Raw genomic sequence first — 18,139 nt, 5'->3', positions numbered from 1 at the left:
CCCATTGTAGTCTCAATTTATAACAATTTCTGGTGCCGTAACTCGGATAAGGAACGGTGGATATCTGTCCTCCGGGGAGGCGCCCCACGGCAATCCGCGGCCCCGCGACTGATAGCCCACCCCATCCTTACCGACGAACCTAAATTCTAGAATAATGAGCAAAGGAAAAACCGGTAAAATCCCATAAAAATTCTGTGCACAGGAGTCCGGACGAAGACGCGGGATGCGTAGGTATATTGCGGATTTATTCGCGGGTTTACCGTTCGGGCGGGATTGGGTTTCCTGAATTATAGCGAATGAGAGGTTCGATATACTGAACCAAGCAAGTGCGGACCCTTAAGTACTGCGTTTCCCATTTCCTGCGAGGGACTGGGCCAGGAACAAGGGGAGCGAGTGAGTGTGTGTTTGGAGATAATTCAGAAGATGGGGGCGAAGGGCAGCAAGCCTTCGACTCCCATGGGAAGGGTACCCACTGTACCTAAGAATACCCCTCTGGCATACATCTTAGACAACTGGGAATACTTCCCTGGAACCCTAGGGAAAGATAAGCAGAAGACGATAGAATACTGTAGTAAGATATGGGGAGGGAAGAAGATTTCTAAACATGTCTTTTGGCCAGTCTATGGGTCAGAAGAAGATTGGGTAAGACAGCAATTAAACCTCTGGGTTAATAGTAAAAAATCCCTTAACCCGGAAGAGAGTCAATATGCGGAAGTGTGGCTCGAGAAACCGAGAGCTAGACTTTACCCGCTGAATGAAATAAAAACTGAACAAAAGAAAAAGAAGGAAGAGTTAGATAAAACTCTTCTAATTCCCCCTCCTTACACTCCCCCGCCTGCTCCCGCAGTCCCTCCAGAGGTCCCCAGAGCGCCCACTCCCCCACCAGAATCAGAACAAGGGTCTCCCCCTCCTCCTAGACGCGTGACTAGAAGTCAAAAAGGGGCAGCTCAGATGTATCCTTTAAGGGAAATGCCCATGGGGGGACCTCAACCTGTGATTGGATATATTTCTGTACCCCTAAGCTCAGTAGACCTACGAGATTTTAAAAGAACCGAGATGGGAAACCTAATTGAGGACCCACTCGGAGTGGCGGAAAGATTAGATCAATTTTTGGGACCAAACCTTTATACTTGGGATGAAATGCAATCTATCCTTGGTCAATTATTTACTACCGAGGAAAGAGACATGATTAGACGAGCAGGAATGAGATTGTGGGATGCTCAACATGCTCAGGGACCTCAAGCAGATGTTAAATGGCCACTCCAAAGACCTAATTGGGATAATCAGGATCCGGTGCATAGAACTCATATGCAGGACCTAAGAACTATAGTAATTCAAGGGATTAGAGAAGCAGTACCCCGTGGCCAGAATATCAATAAAGCATTTAATAAAATGCAAAAGAAAGATGAAAGCCCTACTGAGTGGCTGGAACGACTGAGGAAAGCCCTTCAGCTGTACTCCGGGGTAAATCCAGACGACCCTTTAGGGCAAGCGCTCCTCAAAACTCTGTGGCAAAATCGTGGGAGGATATCAGAAAGAAGATTGAAAAGTTAGAAGACTGGCAGAATAGAGGGTTAGATGAATTATTGAGGGAAGCTCAGAAAGTATATGTAAGGAGAGAAGAAGAGAGCAGCAAGCGACAAATAAAAATGATGGTAGCAGCGGTCAGAGAAGATCGTAAAGGGCGGACAAATGAACACAGATCTGCCGAAACGAAACAGGGGAATGTAGTAGTAAAGAAGGATCAGAGATTTTGTTTTTACTGTGGAAAGAAGGGACATATAAAAAGGAGTTGCAGAGAAAGGATCAGGGATGAGGAAATATTAAAAACGGAATAGGGAAGTCAGGGGCTCTATATTTTAGGGGACCGGAGTCATCGTGAGCCCTTGATAAAATTAAAAATAGGTCCCCATAAACAAGAGTTCACCTTTTTAGTAGATACTGGGGCTGAAAAATCGACTATTAGACAAATACCCGAGGGATGTAAAATCTCCCCTGAAAAGTACAAGTAATTGGGGCAAAAGGAGAACCCTTTAAAGTAAGCAAAATCAAAAATGTAATATTCGAAACTGAAAATAAATTTGGAATGGGTGAACTCTTGCTCGTCCCTGAAGCAGAATTTAATCTGCTAGGGCGAGATTTAATTGTTGAATTGCAATTAGAAATTAAAGTAAAAAATCAAGAACTAACAGTGTTTGCTTATACTTTGACCATGGATGATCAAAACCAAATTGACCCCAATGTCTGGTATTCTCCGGACACAATTAGTAGACTGGAAATCCCACCGATTAAAATCCAAATTTCTGAACCCCACATACCTGTGAGGATAAAGCAATATCCCATATCCCTAGAAGGACGGAGAGGATTGAAACCAGAAATTGATCGATTATTAGCACGAGGAATCTTAGAGCCTTGTATGTCACCCTTTAACACCCCCATTCTGCCTGTAAAGAAACCGAATGGGAAATATCGGCTCGTGCATGATTTAAGGGAAATAAACAAAAGAACTATCACCCAGTTCCCTGTAGTGGCAAATCCATACACACTGCTAAGCAAACTAGGACCCCATAATTCCTGGTATAGCGTGGTTGATTTAAAGGATGCCTTTTGGGCCTGTCCACTGGCAGAAGAATGCCGTGATTATTTTGCCTTTGAATGGGAAGATATAGAAACAGGCCGTAGACAACAATTGAGACGGACCGTGCTCCCCCAAGGGTTCACTGAGTCCCCTAATCTGTTTGGCCAGGCCCTGGAAGAGCTATTGAAGGAATACCAGGTACAAACGGGAAATGTGCTTTTACAATATGTAGATGATCTGCTTATAGCAGGGAATAATCAGGAGAATGTAAGAAAAGAAAGCATTCGACTCCTAAACTTCCTTGCACAAAAGGGACTAAGGGTATCACAAGAAAAGTTACAATTTGTGGAGGAAAAAGTGAAATATTTGGGGCATTATTTGTTTAACGGCAAAAAGATACTGGATCCAGAGCGCATTAAAGGAATTCTGGAACTACCTATGCCTGTCACTAAGAGGCAAATTCGGCAGGCATTAGGGCTATTTGGATATTGTAGACAATGGATAGAGAACTACAGTTTTAAGGCTAAATTCCTATATGAACAATTGTCTAAAGACAAAATACCCAAGTGGACCCCTCAGGATCAAGAGCAGTTTGCCAGTCTCAAAAGGGAGCTAAGTCAAGCACCGGTTTTAAGTCTGCCAGATTTAAAGCGGCCATTCCATTTATTTGTTAACATACATGAAGGAACGGCATTCGGAGTATTAACTCAGGAATGGGCCGGACAAAAGAAACCGCTAGCATACCTATCAAAGCTGTTGGACCCTGTGAGCAGGGGTTGGCCAAGTTGTTTACAGATCATAGTTGCCGCTGCCTTATTACTGGAAGAAACAAACCGTATTACCTTTAATGGGGAAATTGTCCTATATGCGCCTCATAATATAAGAGGAGTGTTACAACAAAAAGCAGAAAAATGGCTTACAGATAGTCGATTATTGAAATATGAAGGAATACTTATAGAACCCCCTAAATTAACTTTGAAAACTATTGGAGCAGTTAATCCCGCTGAATTTTTGTACCCAGGAGAAGGTAATGAACTATTGCACAATTGTTTCCAAACAATTGAACAGCAGACACGTATTAGGCCAGACCTAGAAGAAGAAGAACTACAATGTGGGGAAGTATTATTTATAGAAGGATCATCACGAATAGTAGAAGGTAAACGATTGTCCGGATATGCCGTTGTTAAGTTGGAAAAAGGAGAATTTAAGACAATAGAATCAGGCCCCCTGAGTGCCAGCTGGTCTGCTCAAGCCTGTGAGCTGTATGCATTGTGGAAAGCATTAGTATCACTGAAGGGAAAGGATGGAACTATATATACAGACTCACGCTATGCGTTCGGGGTAGTACACACTTTTGGGAAAATATGGGAGGAAAGAGGATTTGTTAACTCGCAGGGAAAAGAACTGATACACCCGGAATTAATTCGGCGAGTTCTGGGGGCATTGAAAATGCTGAATAAAATAGCAGTTGTACATATAAAGGGACACCAGCGAGGTACAAGTTATCAAGTTAGGGGAAATAATGCAGCTGATACAGAAGCAAAATGAGTGGCAGGCAATTATAATACGATTTTGACGATACAACAAGTATCTGTTAGTAAAAATTTGAGCTTTGAGTCTGCAGAAAAGGAAAAACTAGAACAAATGGGAGCTAAGGAACAAGAGGGTAAATACATATTGCCAGATGGGAGGGAAGTCTTGCCAAAAGGCATAGCACTCGAAATATTTTCAAAAATACACAGCAAAACACACTGGGGAACCCAGGCATTAGTTGATCATTTCAATCAACAGTTTGCCTGTATAGGCGTATATAACATAGCAAAGACAGTCACGGCAGCCTGCGAGACCTGTCAAAAGGTTAATCGAAACAACATGAGACAAAAACCTCTTGGAGGACGTTCCCCAGCATACAGACCTTTCTCACACATACAAGTGGATTTTACTGAACTACCTAGGGTAGGGCGTTATAAATATTTATTAGTAATGGTGGATCATTTAACACATTATGTTGAGGCTTTTCCTACCTCCAGGGCAACTGCTAACCAAGTTACTAAAGTGTTACTTGAACACATTATACCTCGATATGGAGTGCCTGAAGTAATCGACTCGGACAGAGGAACACACTTTGTGTCAAAAATTGTTAGAGATCTAACCGAAAGCTTGGGTATTAAGTGGGAATACTATACACCATGGCATCCACAAAGTTCGGGAAAAGTTGAAAGGATGAATGGAGAAATCAAAACTATTCTGACTAAATTAATGATAGAAACCAAATTGTCATGGATTAAGTGCATACCCATGGCACTATTAATTCTCAGAACCAGACCCCGAGCGGATGTGGGAATATCAGCGTTTGAAATGGTGTATGGAATGTCCTATAGAATTGAAAATCCACAAACAAATGTTTTAATTCGAGACCATGTGATTAATGAATATGTTTCACAATTAGCAGAACATCGTAATAAGCTTTGGGAACACAGACTGATTGTGCAACGACCCCCGTTGGACTTAAAAATTCACAATGTTAAACCTGGGGATTGGATATTGGTTAAAGTATGGAAGGAAGAAACCCTAAAACCCAATTGGGAGGGACCTTATCTTGTTTTACTAACAACAGAAACAGCTGTCCGGACTGCTGAGCGTGGATGGACTCATGCCAGTCGCATTAAAGGCCCCGTGACGAAACCTCAATGGAAAGTAATTAGTACTCCAGGTGATACCAAGATAACCCTGAAGAGATAATGATAGAGACTTTGAGCATTTTGCCACATTGCCTCTTGGTATAAAGTGTATATTGCTGTTTTTACTTGCAATAATAATTTCCTTGTTCATGGAAATGCACAAAGTGGGGTAGAGAAAATTGTTAAAATATAGAAAATATACTGATATAAGTAATGTATGCATTTTAAATATATGAGTTAGGTGTAATCATTTAAACTGTAACTGTTACCCATTTGCTTGTTTTAGGTGCAAGGCATACCAGGATAAATGGTGGACATAATGTGAGAAATGAGACAAGAAATTATTTGGGGAATCCCATGAGTGGTGGGAAAGTTTTGCCAAAGAAATAAACCCTCAATATTATCGGTACCAATCTGACAAACCGATCCACTTTGTAGCTGAAATCTTGGCTATAAAGTGCAGAAGGGAAGTACTGTGTCTTGCTTTGTCCCATTAGTTAAAGCTGCAAAGTGGGAAGCCTATATAAACAGGCAGAAAGCCCGAAACAGCTGTTCTCCTGAAGAATTCCCTTGCTGCTGAGAAGATGGTACACCCCGTGACTCGAAGCAACCGAGTCGACGGGCGAGGCAGAGGAGGAACAAACCGTGGAGAAGAGAATCAGAACAATGGGACGCAAAAGCAGCAATGGTCTAACTTCCCCAGGACTGGTAAAAATATACTTAAATTGGCAAAAGTGACAAACACCCTTTTTCCTGGTATACCGTTAGTCTTGTTACTGATAATAGCCCAGGCAAAAGGAGGAAACCCTCATGAACCTATGAATTGGACAATAACAAACATACAACATCCAAATAATCCAATTCAAGCACGGGCTACACCGGGTACATTTAGTTTTAATGTGAGTTTGCGCGATCTAATTACTGGACACCGTAAAGACAAAGCTGATCTGTGCAAACCAATCTACATATGTCCCGCGTCCAATCCTGGAAGAAGTTATTGTAACCTTCCAGGTCACTATTACTGTGGCTATTGGGGATGCGAAACATGGGCCTCTGAGTGGTCCACATCTGGAGACGAATATCTAGAAATAAAGTGGTCACCAGAAAAGTGTAAGAGACCTCACATAGGAAGCGATGGACGTGTATTCGGACACTGTAACAATGACGGATATTGTAAAAGTATTAACATAACAATTAAAACCCCAGACAACGATCAATGGTTAGCAGGAAAATATTGGGGAATTAGATATTGGGAACCGGGTGGAGACAGAGGAGGAATCTTTCAAATAATGAAAAGACCGATGCCTCACGATCCCTTACCAGTAGGACCAAACTCAGTCCTAAATTCACCCATTTTTCCTAAGAAAAGGATGGTTCCCACAAGTGTCACAACCATTCGTCCAAACATTTTATCAGTAACAGATAGAACAACTAAAGACATGGTGACTGAGTACTCTTTAGTTAGGGATTCAGGAGTGTCAGAATCTAAAGACCCCTTATGGGATTTAATGCGAGCCTCTTATCGTACCCTTAATGAAAGTAAACCAAATTTAACTAAGGAATGCTGGTTATGTTACAGTATTAGACCACCATATTTTGAGGCAATCGGAATACCAGATAGGATTCAATGGTCTAGTGGTTCAAACCCACAAGAATGCCAATGGGATGACCAGAGGAACCATACACAAGGAATTACTATTCAATTAGTAACAGGTCAAGGAAAATGTATAGGTACAGTTCCCAAAAGGTATCAGCCCTTGTGCAACCAAACAATCACTAACACCAATATAAAAAGACACAAGGATCAAAATGACAAATGGGCTATCCCGACACCAGGAGCTAAGTGGGTTTGTTCAGACATCGGAGTAACGCCTTGCCTATCCTTAAACGTGTTTAGTCAATCTCAGTTTTGCATACAGGTGATTATTGTTCCTCGTCTGATCTATCACACCTCTGAGGAGGTGTTACGCCACTTTGAAGGAGATCTGAATAGACAAAAACGAGAGCCAATTACAGTGGTAACCCTAGCTACTCTGCTGATAGCGGGCGGAGTTGGAGCAGGTACAGGCATAGCCTCCCTAGTAAAAGGTCAGGAATTACAAAGTTTACAGATGGCTGTAGATGAGGAGTTAGCAAAAATAGAACGATCTATACAAAATTTAGCCACTTCAGTAAAGTCTTTATCAGAGGTAGTGCTGCAAAATAGAAGAGGATTAGACCTATTGTTCTTAAAGGAAGGAGGGTTATGTGTAGCTCTAAATGAAGAATGCTGTTCTTTTGCTGACCATACGGGAATAGTCCAGGACACCATGTCTGAACTCCGGAAAAGGTTAGATCAACGTAAAAAAGATCGTGAGACGGGCAGATCGTGGTATGAAAACTGGTTTAATGTTTCACCTTGGCTAACTACTTTGTTATCTGCTTTAGCAGGACCGCTTATTATATTGATTCTGGGACATATATTTGGACCTTGTATAATACGCTATATTTTACACTTTATTAGAGAACGGTTCGACATAGCTAAATTACTTATTTTAAGGTCTGAGGTAAAATATAAAAGTGTATCTATTAATGAAGACATAGATGATGAAGATTGTTGTGAATGCGTTATACCACGTAAGAATTATGATTGTAATTGTGAGATATTACCCTGTGAATGTTGTGATAAATGCTGGAATTGTGGAAGAAGGCTTGCTTGCAGTGCTAAGAATGAAAGTAGCGTCTAATAAACAATAGTAGGATAAAAAGAAAAAGGGGGGATTGTGAGAAACTATGAGCTAAGTATATTGTTTATTAAGACTTAAAGGTCGGATAACAAGAGAAGGGGAGATCGCTCATGGAATCATGTGTTGCTTGTGCACACATGGCTGACGCTGCAAATCACAAGATATTCCAAGAAAACAAACAGAAGAAAAACAACTCCATATAAGGATATCATCGACCACCAGGAGGCAGAAAACGACCCCCTAGCAACAGTTGGAACATGCGCAGAGTATCTCCACCACTCTAGACCCCTAGCAACAGTTGAAATATAGTATCTCCACCACTCTATGAACGCGGGAGTCAGGATGCATAAAAAGGGACAGTCTGTTCTACTCAGTACGGCAGTTGGTGGAGCACAGACTCCCCTGTCGTCCAGCGCTGGTTTTGCTCATATTCTACTTGCTATAATTAATAAAATTTTAATTGGATTACAACCCATTGTAGTCTCAATTTATAACACTCTCTTACATGATCATCTTTTCTGCTTCTCCAGTGGGCCCTTTATGGGTTCTCCAAATTTTGGTGCTAATGCAGACTGCAGCATTAACACAGCAGGACAAAGACATGACAACCAAAGGGCATCAAATATAAAATACTTAACCATTTCATTCTTCCGATTTTTTCAACTTTAACTTCGCCTCGTTTTCATATGAAGAAGCTTTGGCTCTTTCAGCTTTGTTTACAGGTTTCAGCAGTTTTCTTTTCTGGATTTTGCTTTCTGGAACGTATCAGGTCTTCGCATCCAAGCTTGACTATTTTTGCTTCCCACAACTGCATTTCATTCTCGTACCGAACCTTATCATCTTCAGCAAGCTGCACGTATGGCTGGGAGAAAATAAGGTATCAACAGTTACAGAAGGGGCTTTGTCAGCATAACTGCCATGTCACATCCTCCTCTTTGATACAGAGGTGACTTACTACAAGACCTGTGTAGTGCACATCCCAGGCGTCCACTTTCACCTTCAGAAAATTCAAAAAACATCCAACATAAAAATACAAAACCTTAGTATTGAACTGTGGTTATGTCAACAGATTGACATCCCTGAAGAGGAAGTTTATTCAGTACGACTACTAACAGCTAAGGCTTTTTATGGGAGTACTAGTCTGAGAGAGATGGCTTATGTAAGAAACAGGAACAGATATTTCTGCAGAACTATTTCAAATTCTTTTTCTACAGAAAAAAACATGAACATAGTGCATGTTCTAAGAACGCATTCAAAACAATCTGGAAGAAGGGCATTCAGGAGGAAGGACGGTAAGGTACAGAATACTTGAAAATTGGGAGGTTTAGATTAGATTTCAGTATAGCACCCCTCCAATTTTCAATACCCCCATCTGCAGGCTCGTATTTCAATACACTGAGAAAGCTGGCAAAAAAGTATCCTCAAGACAACCAAAATTAATAAATTACTGCGTGCACATTACCTGTAGATTTCTGTTGCTTTTACCTGTCCAAAGTCTTTCCATGAGCAGCAAATTACTATGCTGGCATTTAAAAATAAGTATTATTAGAAAAAACCCAAACTGTTGCAGATTATTCCACCTTCCTCCCTAGATGCCGCTCAGCATCCATTTCCAGGCATACAGAACTTCCATCCCATCCCACTGACTCACATTTCATCAACACTGTGAAAGAAATGGTCACTACTGGAATAAAAATGACAATCTTTTTCAAGGCGTACAAATAAGATCTCAGAGTATTGTCCTCAGTATTATATTTTGAGCAACCGAGTTCAAGATTTCCTATGAATTTATTAATTTTGACTCCAGTTTGTAATTTTCCAATTAGATCAGAGCCTCACCAAAACCCACTGACATACCTGCTGTTGAGAATCAGACAGTTTTCACCATGCTTCAAACAATTCCTTCATCTTTGCCTACAGGATACAGAATATACAATACGTTAGGATTATTTTCACAGCAGACTGACCACAGGGTTACAGATGAATGTCACACTAGTGAAAGCCAAGTATAAACCAATGTAAAAAAGCAGAAAGTCATATGGGATTAATACCCCACCCTCCTAAAATAGGTAAATAATAAACAATACGATTCACCCAAGTTGCTGGGCATCACTCGAGCCACATTTACAGACAATATAAGCACAAAGCAGTTTAAGTTCGCCAGGAACCTAAAAGAGCTTGTACAGCCTCTGCGTACTGTTTGTGTGTTCCTAGGCAAAGGAAGCAGAGAGAGCTGGATGGCTTAGCGTACCGTGGTAGTTTGGAGGGGAGGCTGCTGTACAGCGACGATCGTACGTGCGAGCGCTTTCTGTGAGAAGTTCTCGCCGTGAGCCTAAAAGCGCTGTTCTGGCTCTGATTAGTGTTTGTGTGTTCCCAGGGAAAGGAAGAAGACAGACAGGGATTGCTTAGTGCAGCGTGGTGACGCGGAAGTCTCAGACACAACATGCACGATCATTGTGATCAAGTTAATGCCACTTTATTAAAGGATACACAGCAATTTATACACTAGCACAAAGCGCACGCGTTACGTTTGGTTGCTAATAGCTTAAAGCTGCTCGTTCACACGCCTTGCTCTGCCGTACCTACATTCTGTTTATGCATCTTGTTATCTTCTTTTTTACATTCCAACCTCCTTACCTCTTTGCAACATAGGCAGTTTCTCAAAACCCCAATTTCCTTATCTCCTTCGACCTTGCATATGTCCTTCACAACAGCTGTGGTTGTGAGACCCCTCGGTCTGGATCGCTCACAACATGCCTATTTGCTTCCAGCCACTCCACAACTTTTAGCAAGCATACAAGTAATTATCGTATGCACTTGTAGCACTCGGCTGGCATTATTAATTTCCAGACTTGACTCAATTACAAGTTTTAAGAAGAGCTCCTTTCTAGCATATTCATAGTTCTGGTGAAAACAGACATACTCCAGCAGCATGTGAAGTTTTGACTGTAAAAGGGATGTTCACAAAACAAATCCATCCTGTATCTTGTAATTTACTTTGATATGAAAAACCTTGAACAAAAAAATACGCTGTGTCAGCAATCAGTTAAACAGAAACCAAAAAGGTGACTAATCACTTCAGCAGACCTAAAGAGCAGGTACTTTAAAATTAAGTGAGTGTTTTTGTATCATCTACCATTTCTAGTGGGTCAGACTTTGATGTGATACCTTACTACAGCTTGTTCCGCTACTCAAGTTAGAGATGTGTCCATCCTTAATTGCGTATTCAAGGTCTCGGCTCTGTTGAGCAATGTTGAAATAAGCCTAATAAGCCTACTGACTGGTACAGCATCCGAGCCTCGCACACATGCAAGCTCACAGAAGAAACTTGGCAGGTGAAAGTCAAAGACACTCCTCCTTTCTCACTGATTTTCTAAGCATTTTTCTTTTAACTTCAGTAGCATAAAGATGATAACACAAAATAGTGCTAAACAGAAACCACTCAGCAAGCATGACAACTTTCCAAAGTCAAATACCTGTGTATGTCCTTTTTTCTTTTCTCCTATGCTGAATATCCTAATACAAAGACAAGGACTTCAAACACTGTCACTGTGAGACCCAAGCAACAGCATTCCAGAAATTACTCCAGGAAGCTGCACTGCCATCCTGCATCCCCTTGTTTTGGTCAGTATGTGTTACAAAGCTATCTTAGCATACATAAACTAAACTGGAGAAGGCAGTCCAGTTGTATGTTAATTACTTCAGCAAAAGTCAAGCATGTAATCTTCTTCTGTAGCACAGCACTTCTGCCTAACTGGACAAGAACACTGAATGACAGGAAAATCACAGATCCATCAACACATACAAAGTGCTGGATGAATGAAAACACTTGGCCAATGGGAAGAAGACTCAACATAGCCAGTACCGTGCTCTTCAGAAGCAAAACCTTGTTTGGTTTAGTATCAGCCTCAACTCAAAGCAAACAGAAACATAAAGTGGGTTCAAAATTATCAGGTTTCTGTAGAAGTCTTCTTCTGTTTGTAGGAACTGCTAAACTACATAGGATTAGCGGCAGGTAAACAAAACTGGGAAATCGGCAGTAGGAGATACAAAAAAAATACAAAAATAATGAGGATCTTGCGTAGTATCTGTACATGTAAGAAATTAAGAAAATACTAATATTGCTAGCTATCGAGTCAGACAAGCCATATTCAACATCTGAGACCAACCTCGAAGAGACCCTATCTCCTCTACAGTAATATATACTCTTACATGGCAAAACCAGTATGAAGAGAATGAAGGAACAGAAGAGAATGAAGCATCAGAACAACAGAGTTTTAGCAATCTCCCTGAGCAAATTCAGATTTGCAGTGGAAATGCAAAGTAAAGGAACTAAAAAAAACAACCAAACAAATACAAAACAAATAAACATAACTAAATAATACAGAACAACGCTCCCAAACAAGACGTTTTCAGTTCTTGTCAGAAATGCCCCTGTGGATCTGTTTTCCATCAGAAAAAAAACAACGTATCAAACCAGAAAGATTTATTGTAAAATGTTCTTCTGATGACATGAATTATGAAATAAAAAATGAAAGAGGCATTTTATAAGGTAGAAATTTTACAGTATTCCATAATGTTATGACTTTTCATTCTGAATTATTTTTCCTTTTATTTTGCATGGTATCACACAAGACTACAGGAGAACACACTGGTCCAATATAAATGTAGTTTTTGTGGAAAAGGGCAAAAATGCTTTTTTCATTCTGTTTTAAAACAATCAAGTTTTGATACAGTAAGCTTTCCAGCAAGATGTAAAATCCCTTTCTCACAAAAAAGCTTACTCAATGTTACTCTGACCCATCAGTTACCTCTGAGAGAACCTTTATGTTTTACCAGGTGATGTGGAACAGTTTCTCTGACTGTTTTATCTAACAGTGGATAGCAGCCACGTGGCAAATGGAATACAAATAAAAATACGTACGTTCATGTGAGTGAAGAACGGTCAGCTGTTTCCCTTCTCAGAAAGTAAAAGGCAAGATTCTTTACTAATTACATCAACAACACTTAGAAGGGAATATTTCAGGGAAACAAAACAGCATTGGTTACTTTAAACACATGCAACAGCTTCCAGCTACTCATGGGATGGTAACTCCCTCCCACCTGCAACAAGAGTTCAGGTCAACTTTGCTCTTTTTTTGGCACTTACTCAGAGAATTAAGGGTGTTTTTCATACTTTACTTTTCTCCACTTGACCTTTGCTGCACTTCTGCCCAAACACAAGCAATTCAAAATATATGAAAAAAATATCAAGTTTTAAGATCTAAATAACAAATTTCTAGATTCAAGAGTATTTCTTTAGAAAAGCCTCAGTCCTATTACTGCAGGCTGGACTAGATGAACTCCAGAAGGTCCCTTCTGACCTGAATTATTCTACAAATCCCTTTGTATCATTTGAAGATGAAGCTAGAGGGAGTACAGTTCACCTCTTCAATCCCCGTTTTGCCTCCACAACTCTACTCTCTTCCATGGAATTGTCCTGATTTCACTCTCACCTACTTTTTCAGCTCAGAGCTGCTACTGTGCCCACAAAACAATGTTTTACACCTGTCGGAAGAGAGGCCTCAAGTGTACAGCCAAGAAGCAATTTCTTCTCTGTTTCTTATTTAGGATCGATTTCGTAGCCCTATTTAGGACCTGCAGAGACTACCCATTTTCTCTTCAAGTTCACGAAGTATTTTTATCCATGTCCACTACTTCTTAAACAATGGCTGTCAGGTAAAATTTACCAGACTCAGGAGATGGCACTGTGTTGGTTCCAACCATGCAAGCAGCTGAATTCAGAAAAAGCTGCAATGGTCTCTATGCACACTGAAATCAATGGGATGCTGCAGGAAAACTCCCTTGCAAGACAGAAATGAAGATCTACTGATGGACCTGACTGTATAGTGGTCTGAATGCGCATATGCATTTTTACACATTAAGCCACCAGATTGCCTCAACACATGAATAGAAGTGCCATTAACATAAAACATTCTTTTCATCTAGATTTGCATTTCTCCTGTTGTTTTGCCCCCTTCTCAACTCAACTCTGACTCACAGACAGGTTAGAAATCACATCACCCCAGAATTTGCAACAGTGACTCAGCCTCTGTGGACTAAAAAGAAATGCTAGAGTGGATGGGACAAGAAAATAGCGATGGCAGTCGGTCCCAATGGGCTCTCTTTTACCACACTAAGAATGAGCAATATCTGAAGTTTACAGGGCTTCTTGTCACACAGTACATTTCCATCACCACTCCTGGAACTCTGACTTTGCAGGGCCATCCGAGAATATCACAGCTAGAATGGGGATGTTGAAGACTGTGAACCCCTTCATCTTGAATAAGCGTTTCCGTTAAAGCCACCGAGTGAAATGGTCACCTGGTTTACTCTATGTAGCTGGGTCAAATGTTTACTATGACAATCCCAGCTCTGACTGCTGCGGGAGGCAATCCTCACACAGCTCCGTGTGCTCAAATAATACCTTAAAGTAGCAGCAGCATGACTGGATTTCTACATGCACCTAAGGTCACTCAGGTCTTGCATCTCATCTGTGGCTCCCTCTGCCCACGCTCCTGCCCTGCACGGGCTCCCCACACAAGAAGGCTGGAGCAATCTCCTAACAATGTGCTCACGCAGAATTTGGGAGTGCAACATCCTGAAGTACATAAATAGATCAAACCCATCAAGCCACAAACTTCCTGACAGTCTCCAGAATCGGCATGTTTTTTTGACCAGAGCACAGAGATTTTGGTGTTAATTTGAACAGAGAGGAAAACTGGAGTCTGCTTCACAGAAACGACAAGTCAGAGGAATACACCATTAAGCTAACTAGCTGCAGGGTTGCCCAGAAGGTGGATGACACCTGAGTTGCCTAGTGGAACACTTTTCTATAGCCTTGTTTGAAGCAGACACATATGGCTCTCTCAGGCATTGATGCAAGCTCCCAGATGCACTAGATCGTTGCTGACACCTTATTATAAACCCCAGAGATGAAAGAAGGGGGCACAATTTTTGAATCACAACACAGGACTGCAAAATATTAAAATTTCCTAAAAATCAAGTTTACAACAGATTATCTCAACTTCTTTCTGTTGAAAGGAGCTACTTCTAACCAGGAGCAGAACATAGAGGAAAATGCTGAATCAAGAATGATCAGAAGAGCCTTGAGGAAACTTAAAGACGGGAAGATGCTTAATATACATGTGTATCACAACTGCATATGTGGAGTTACAACTATGACACCTCTGAGGATGCAAAAAATTATCTGCTGTGCAGCTGTTACTGACACCAAAGAGCTTCTGTCTGGAATTTCTTGATTGTGGTGGAAGGGGAAAGGAAAGAAGAAGGAGCCATTTAGACATTACGGATGCATGACGTCTCTGAAATATCTGTATCCTAGAGGACTACCAAAAAAATATTAAAAAAGAAAGAGAGAGAGAGAGAGAGAGGGAGAGAAGTCTCCCTACAGGAATAACTGGAGAACTAGCAGAAATACATGGGAGATAACAGAACCAATTGAATACAGCATTTGGTTTCGGTAGGTGTCAGGGACATCTGAGAACATCTCAAGTACACAAGGTGACTATGGTGTATTTTACACACCACGGTCAGAAACAGAAACAAACATTCTTTTGACATTTTTACACTGTGAAATGAGACTATCCTTAGCACCCAGTTAGAATTTTGCTCTTCTCCTTCACTCAAACAAGACTCAAAGCTCACAATATCACAAAGATGACTTATTACGTATTTTCTCTTGGCTCCAATATCTACTATACCACTTAAAGCAAGCAAGTTAGATCTTTGAGACTATTATAACTCTGTGACAAAACTTTCCAATCTCAAAACCAATTCAACTCACTGACCCTGGGAATACATCAGGAATTCTGTAAATTCATGACTTGGGGAGATGCTGAAGCTGCTAAAGTTTATCTGCAGTCTACTTGCCGTGGCCATAAACTTAATAAGTATGCCAACATCTTGGAAGCATCAGCTAAATGTGCAACAGCTAATATATCGCAACTCATTTATCTCTTCATTTTCTAGAGGAACAACTGTGCTTTCAGTATCTTCAACCATACAATAATTTCAATGTCTTAAAATCAGAGTTGCTCCCAAGTTTTCACTCATAGCTTTTAGTGCACCTTTTATCTTCTTGACCAATGGGTAGTTCAGAAGGTTTTTCTTACAGGTAGAATGCAACAATCCTTGAATCATTTTGTAAAATAAAATGTTTATAAGTAAAGAGACAAGGGTATCCTTTTCTTCTTTAGAGCAATATAATCTCTATCTCCGTCACACGATGGGCCTCACCAGGAACGTCCAGGAGAAGCCTCAGTTTTGGAGGGATCACTTACGAAAGGGTGTAGGTGCAATGGGATTTCCAGCTACGTACGCTGCATCTGCAGCTACTTCAATGGGACAGCTTCTCTTCTCTGCAATACAGCTGTTCCTCTGGGAGACAAGTTCAGCTGGGCAAAACCAGAAAAAAGATTACAACTGTCTCCCTTCTTTCTCAGAACCCTCAAGGATATATGCTTCGCGGTTCATTTTCACCCATTAGAATGCAAAAGCTTCAGGGTATTCTTTCCTTTATGTAAATCTTCAGATGCAAGACATAGGAAAGTGCAACGTGCAAACCTCTGGTCAGGGCTGACCAAACAGAGGGCAAATTAAAGCCTTTTGGCAACAGAGGCTTTGGTTCTCCTGAGGTACTCATTCAGCTGAACTCCAGGCTGAAAAGAAACAGGAAGAGACATACTAATTAATCGGCATCCATGAAAGCCTAAGGAAACAGCTCAGACTGGAACTAGCCAGCTTCTGGGCTGCAAGGTATTCCCCAGTATTATTAATTTGTCTCAAAGCAGACAAACAGCCAAAATCTCCTCATTTCCTACCAACTGCAGGCTTCACTTTTACAACCACCAAATCAAACAGATTTTTTTCCTAGTTTTACTCTTTAGAGGACTGACAGTTTCAGCACCATCCTGGGTTTGAGTGAGTGGTGGGGTTTTTGGTAGCAGGGGAGGGGGATACAGCTGTGGCCCCCTGGGAGAAGCTTCTCAAAGCTCCCCCAGCTCCAAGTCAGCTCCACCTCTGCACCAAAACTGAGCCAATTACCTGCTCCTCCGTGACAACATAGTTAAGACAGGACCTGGGAGGAGGAGTTGGACTTGCAAGGAAGAGTTGTGACATTTGCGTGAACACCGAGGTCAGTGGAGGAACGGAGGGAGAAAGGAGGGGGGAGGTGTGCCGGAGCAGAGACCCCCCTGTATCCTGTGGGGAGACGGCAGGGCGGCCCCCCCTGCCACCCATGGAGATCTACAGTGGAGCAGACACTGATTTATGGCCTGTGAGGGGCCCCACATGCCCAATTCAGGCGGCTGCGCCCGAAGGCACCCGGGACCCTGCCGGAAGAAGCAGCCCCCGCTGCTGCGATTCGGCGCTGGGAGGATTGCAGCGTGCGGGGGTGTCCCATGCCGGAGCAGCTCGGGAAGGGCTGCAGCCCCGGGGAGGGACTCATTTTCATCAAAAGGCTGTTAAGATCATTAGAACAGAGCAGTGGTTTTCATCTACAGCTGTGAGTTTGAATCCTCACCTCTGTACCTACTGCAGATGACCTCCTCTTGCAACTGAAGAGATGTTTAGCTCCCTAATCCTCAGTACATTAAATCACTACATTAAAAAGTGAGACCACCGGCGTTATCAATCTAATAAGACACTGTAAGAATAAAGATATTTGTCAGATGTTTTGATGAGAAAGCTTTGCCATAAGATGCTAAGTAGAACAGGTCAGATAAAACACACATTTGACAAACATTGGCAGTATTTCTGTTCATCAACAATGGTAGCTTTCTAAAAAATTTTCTGTTACTATAAGCTATGTGAAAGCAGGCACCAAACCAGTACTATTGTGCAAGCTGCTTTGATAGGACAGGTGGATCACACGTTAGGCTTCCCAATTCAATAAGGATAGCTCATCACTGAAAACATGTGAAGTGAAAACTGGGTACTTGCAAAAAGTTAATCTCAAATGTGCTGTTTCTAAAAACCTGCTAGGAAGGTTATTAAAACAGTATGAGCAATGGTAAAGGGTCACAAACACAGAAAACATCCCTGTTGAAAATATTCACAGAACCCCCTTCCACTCCACTTCCACTACCCATACA

General features: G+C 41.4%; 1 protein-coding gene and 1 long non-coding RNA gene across 3 annotated transcripts; one reads left to right on the top strand and one right to left on the bottom strand.

Annotated features, from left to right (window-relative positions):
• Window positions 1-4,040: 4,040 nt before the first annotated feature.
• LOC122154416 lies at window positions 4,041-7,947 on the top strand. Of its 2 annotated transcripts, none has more exons than XM_042802762.1 (2): window positions 4,041-5,291; window positions 5,757-7,947. In XM_042802762.1, the coding sequence occupies exons 1-2, from the start codon at window positions 4,223-4,225 to the stop codon at window positions 5,837-5,839; spliced, it is 1,152 nt and encodes a 383-aa protein (XP_042658696.1). In that variant the 5' UTR covers window positions 4,041-4,222; the 3' UTR covers window positions 5,840-7,947. The 2 variants fall into 2 exon arrangements, with proteins under 2 accessions (XP_042658696.1, XP_042658697.1); XM_042802763.1 differs by having other exon boundaries at window positions 4,041-5,322.
• Window positions 7,948-8,079: 132 nt separating this feature from the next.
• On the bottom strand, window positions 8,080-16,500 carry LOC122154418. Its single transcript, XR_006166329.1, has 3 exons — window positions 15,836-16,500; window positions 9,843-9,899; window positions 8,080-8,847 (listed from the first exon to the last, which is right to left on the bottom strand). It is a non-coding gene; the product is annotated as an uncharacterized LOC122154418 (long non-coding RNA).
• Window positions 16,501-18,139: the final 1,639 nt, after the last annotated feature.

This window comes from Tyto alba, unplaced genomic scaffold, assembly GCF_018691265.1.
Source record: "Tyto alba isolate M040663 unplaced genomic scaffold, T.alba_DEE_v4.0 Super-Scaffold_39, whole genome shotgun sequence".
NCBI lineage: Eukaryota > Metazoa > Chordata > Aves > Strigiformes > Tytonidae > Tyto > Tyto alba.
This window is presented reverse-complemented; position numbering and strand designations above follow the sequence as displayed.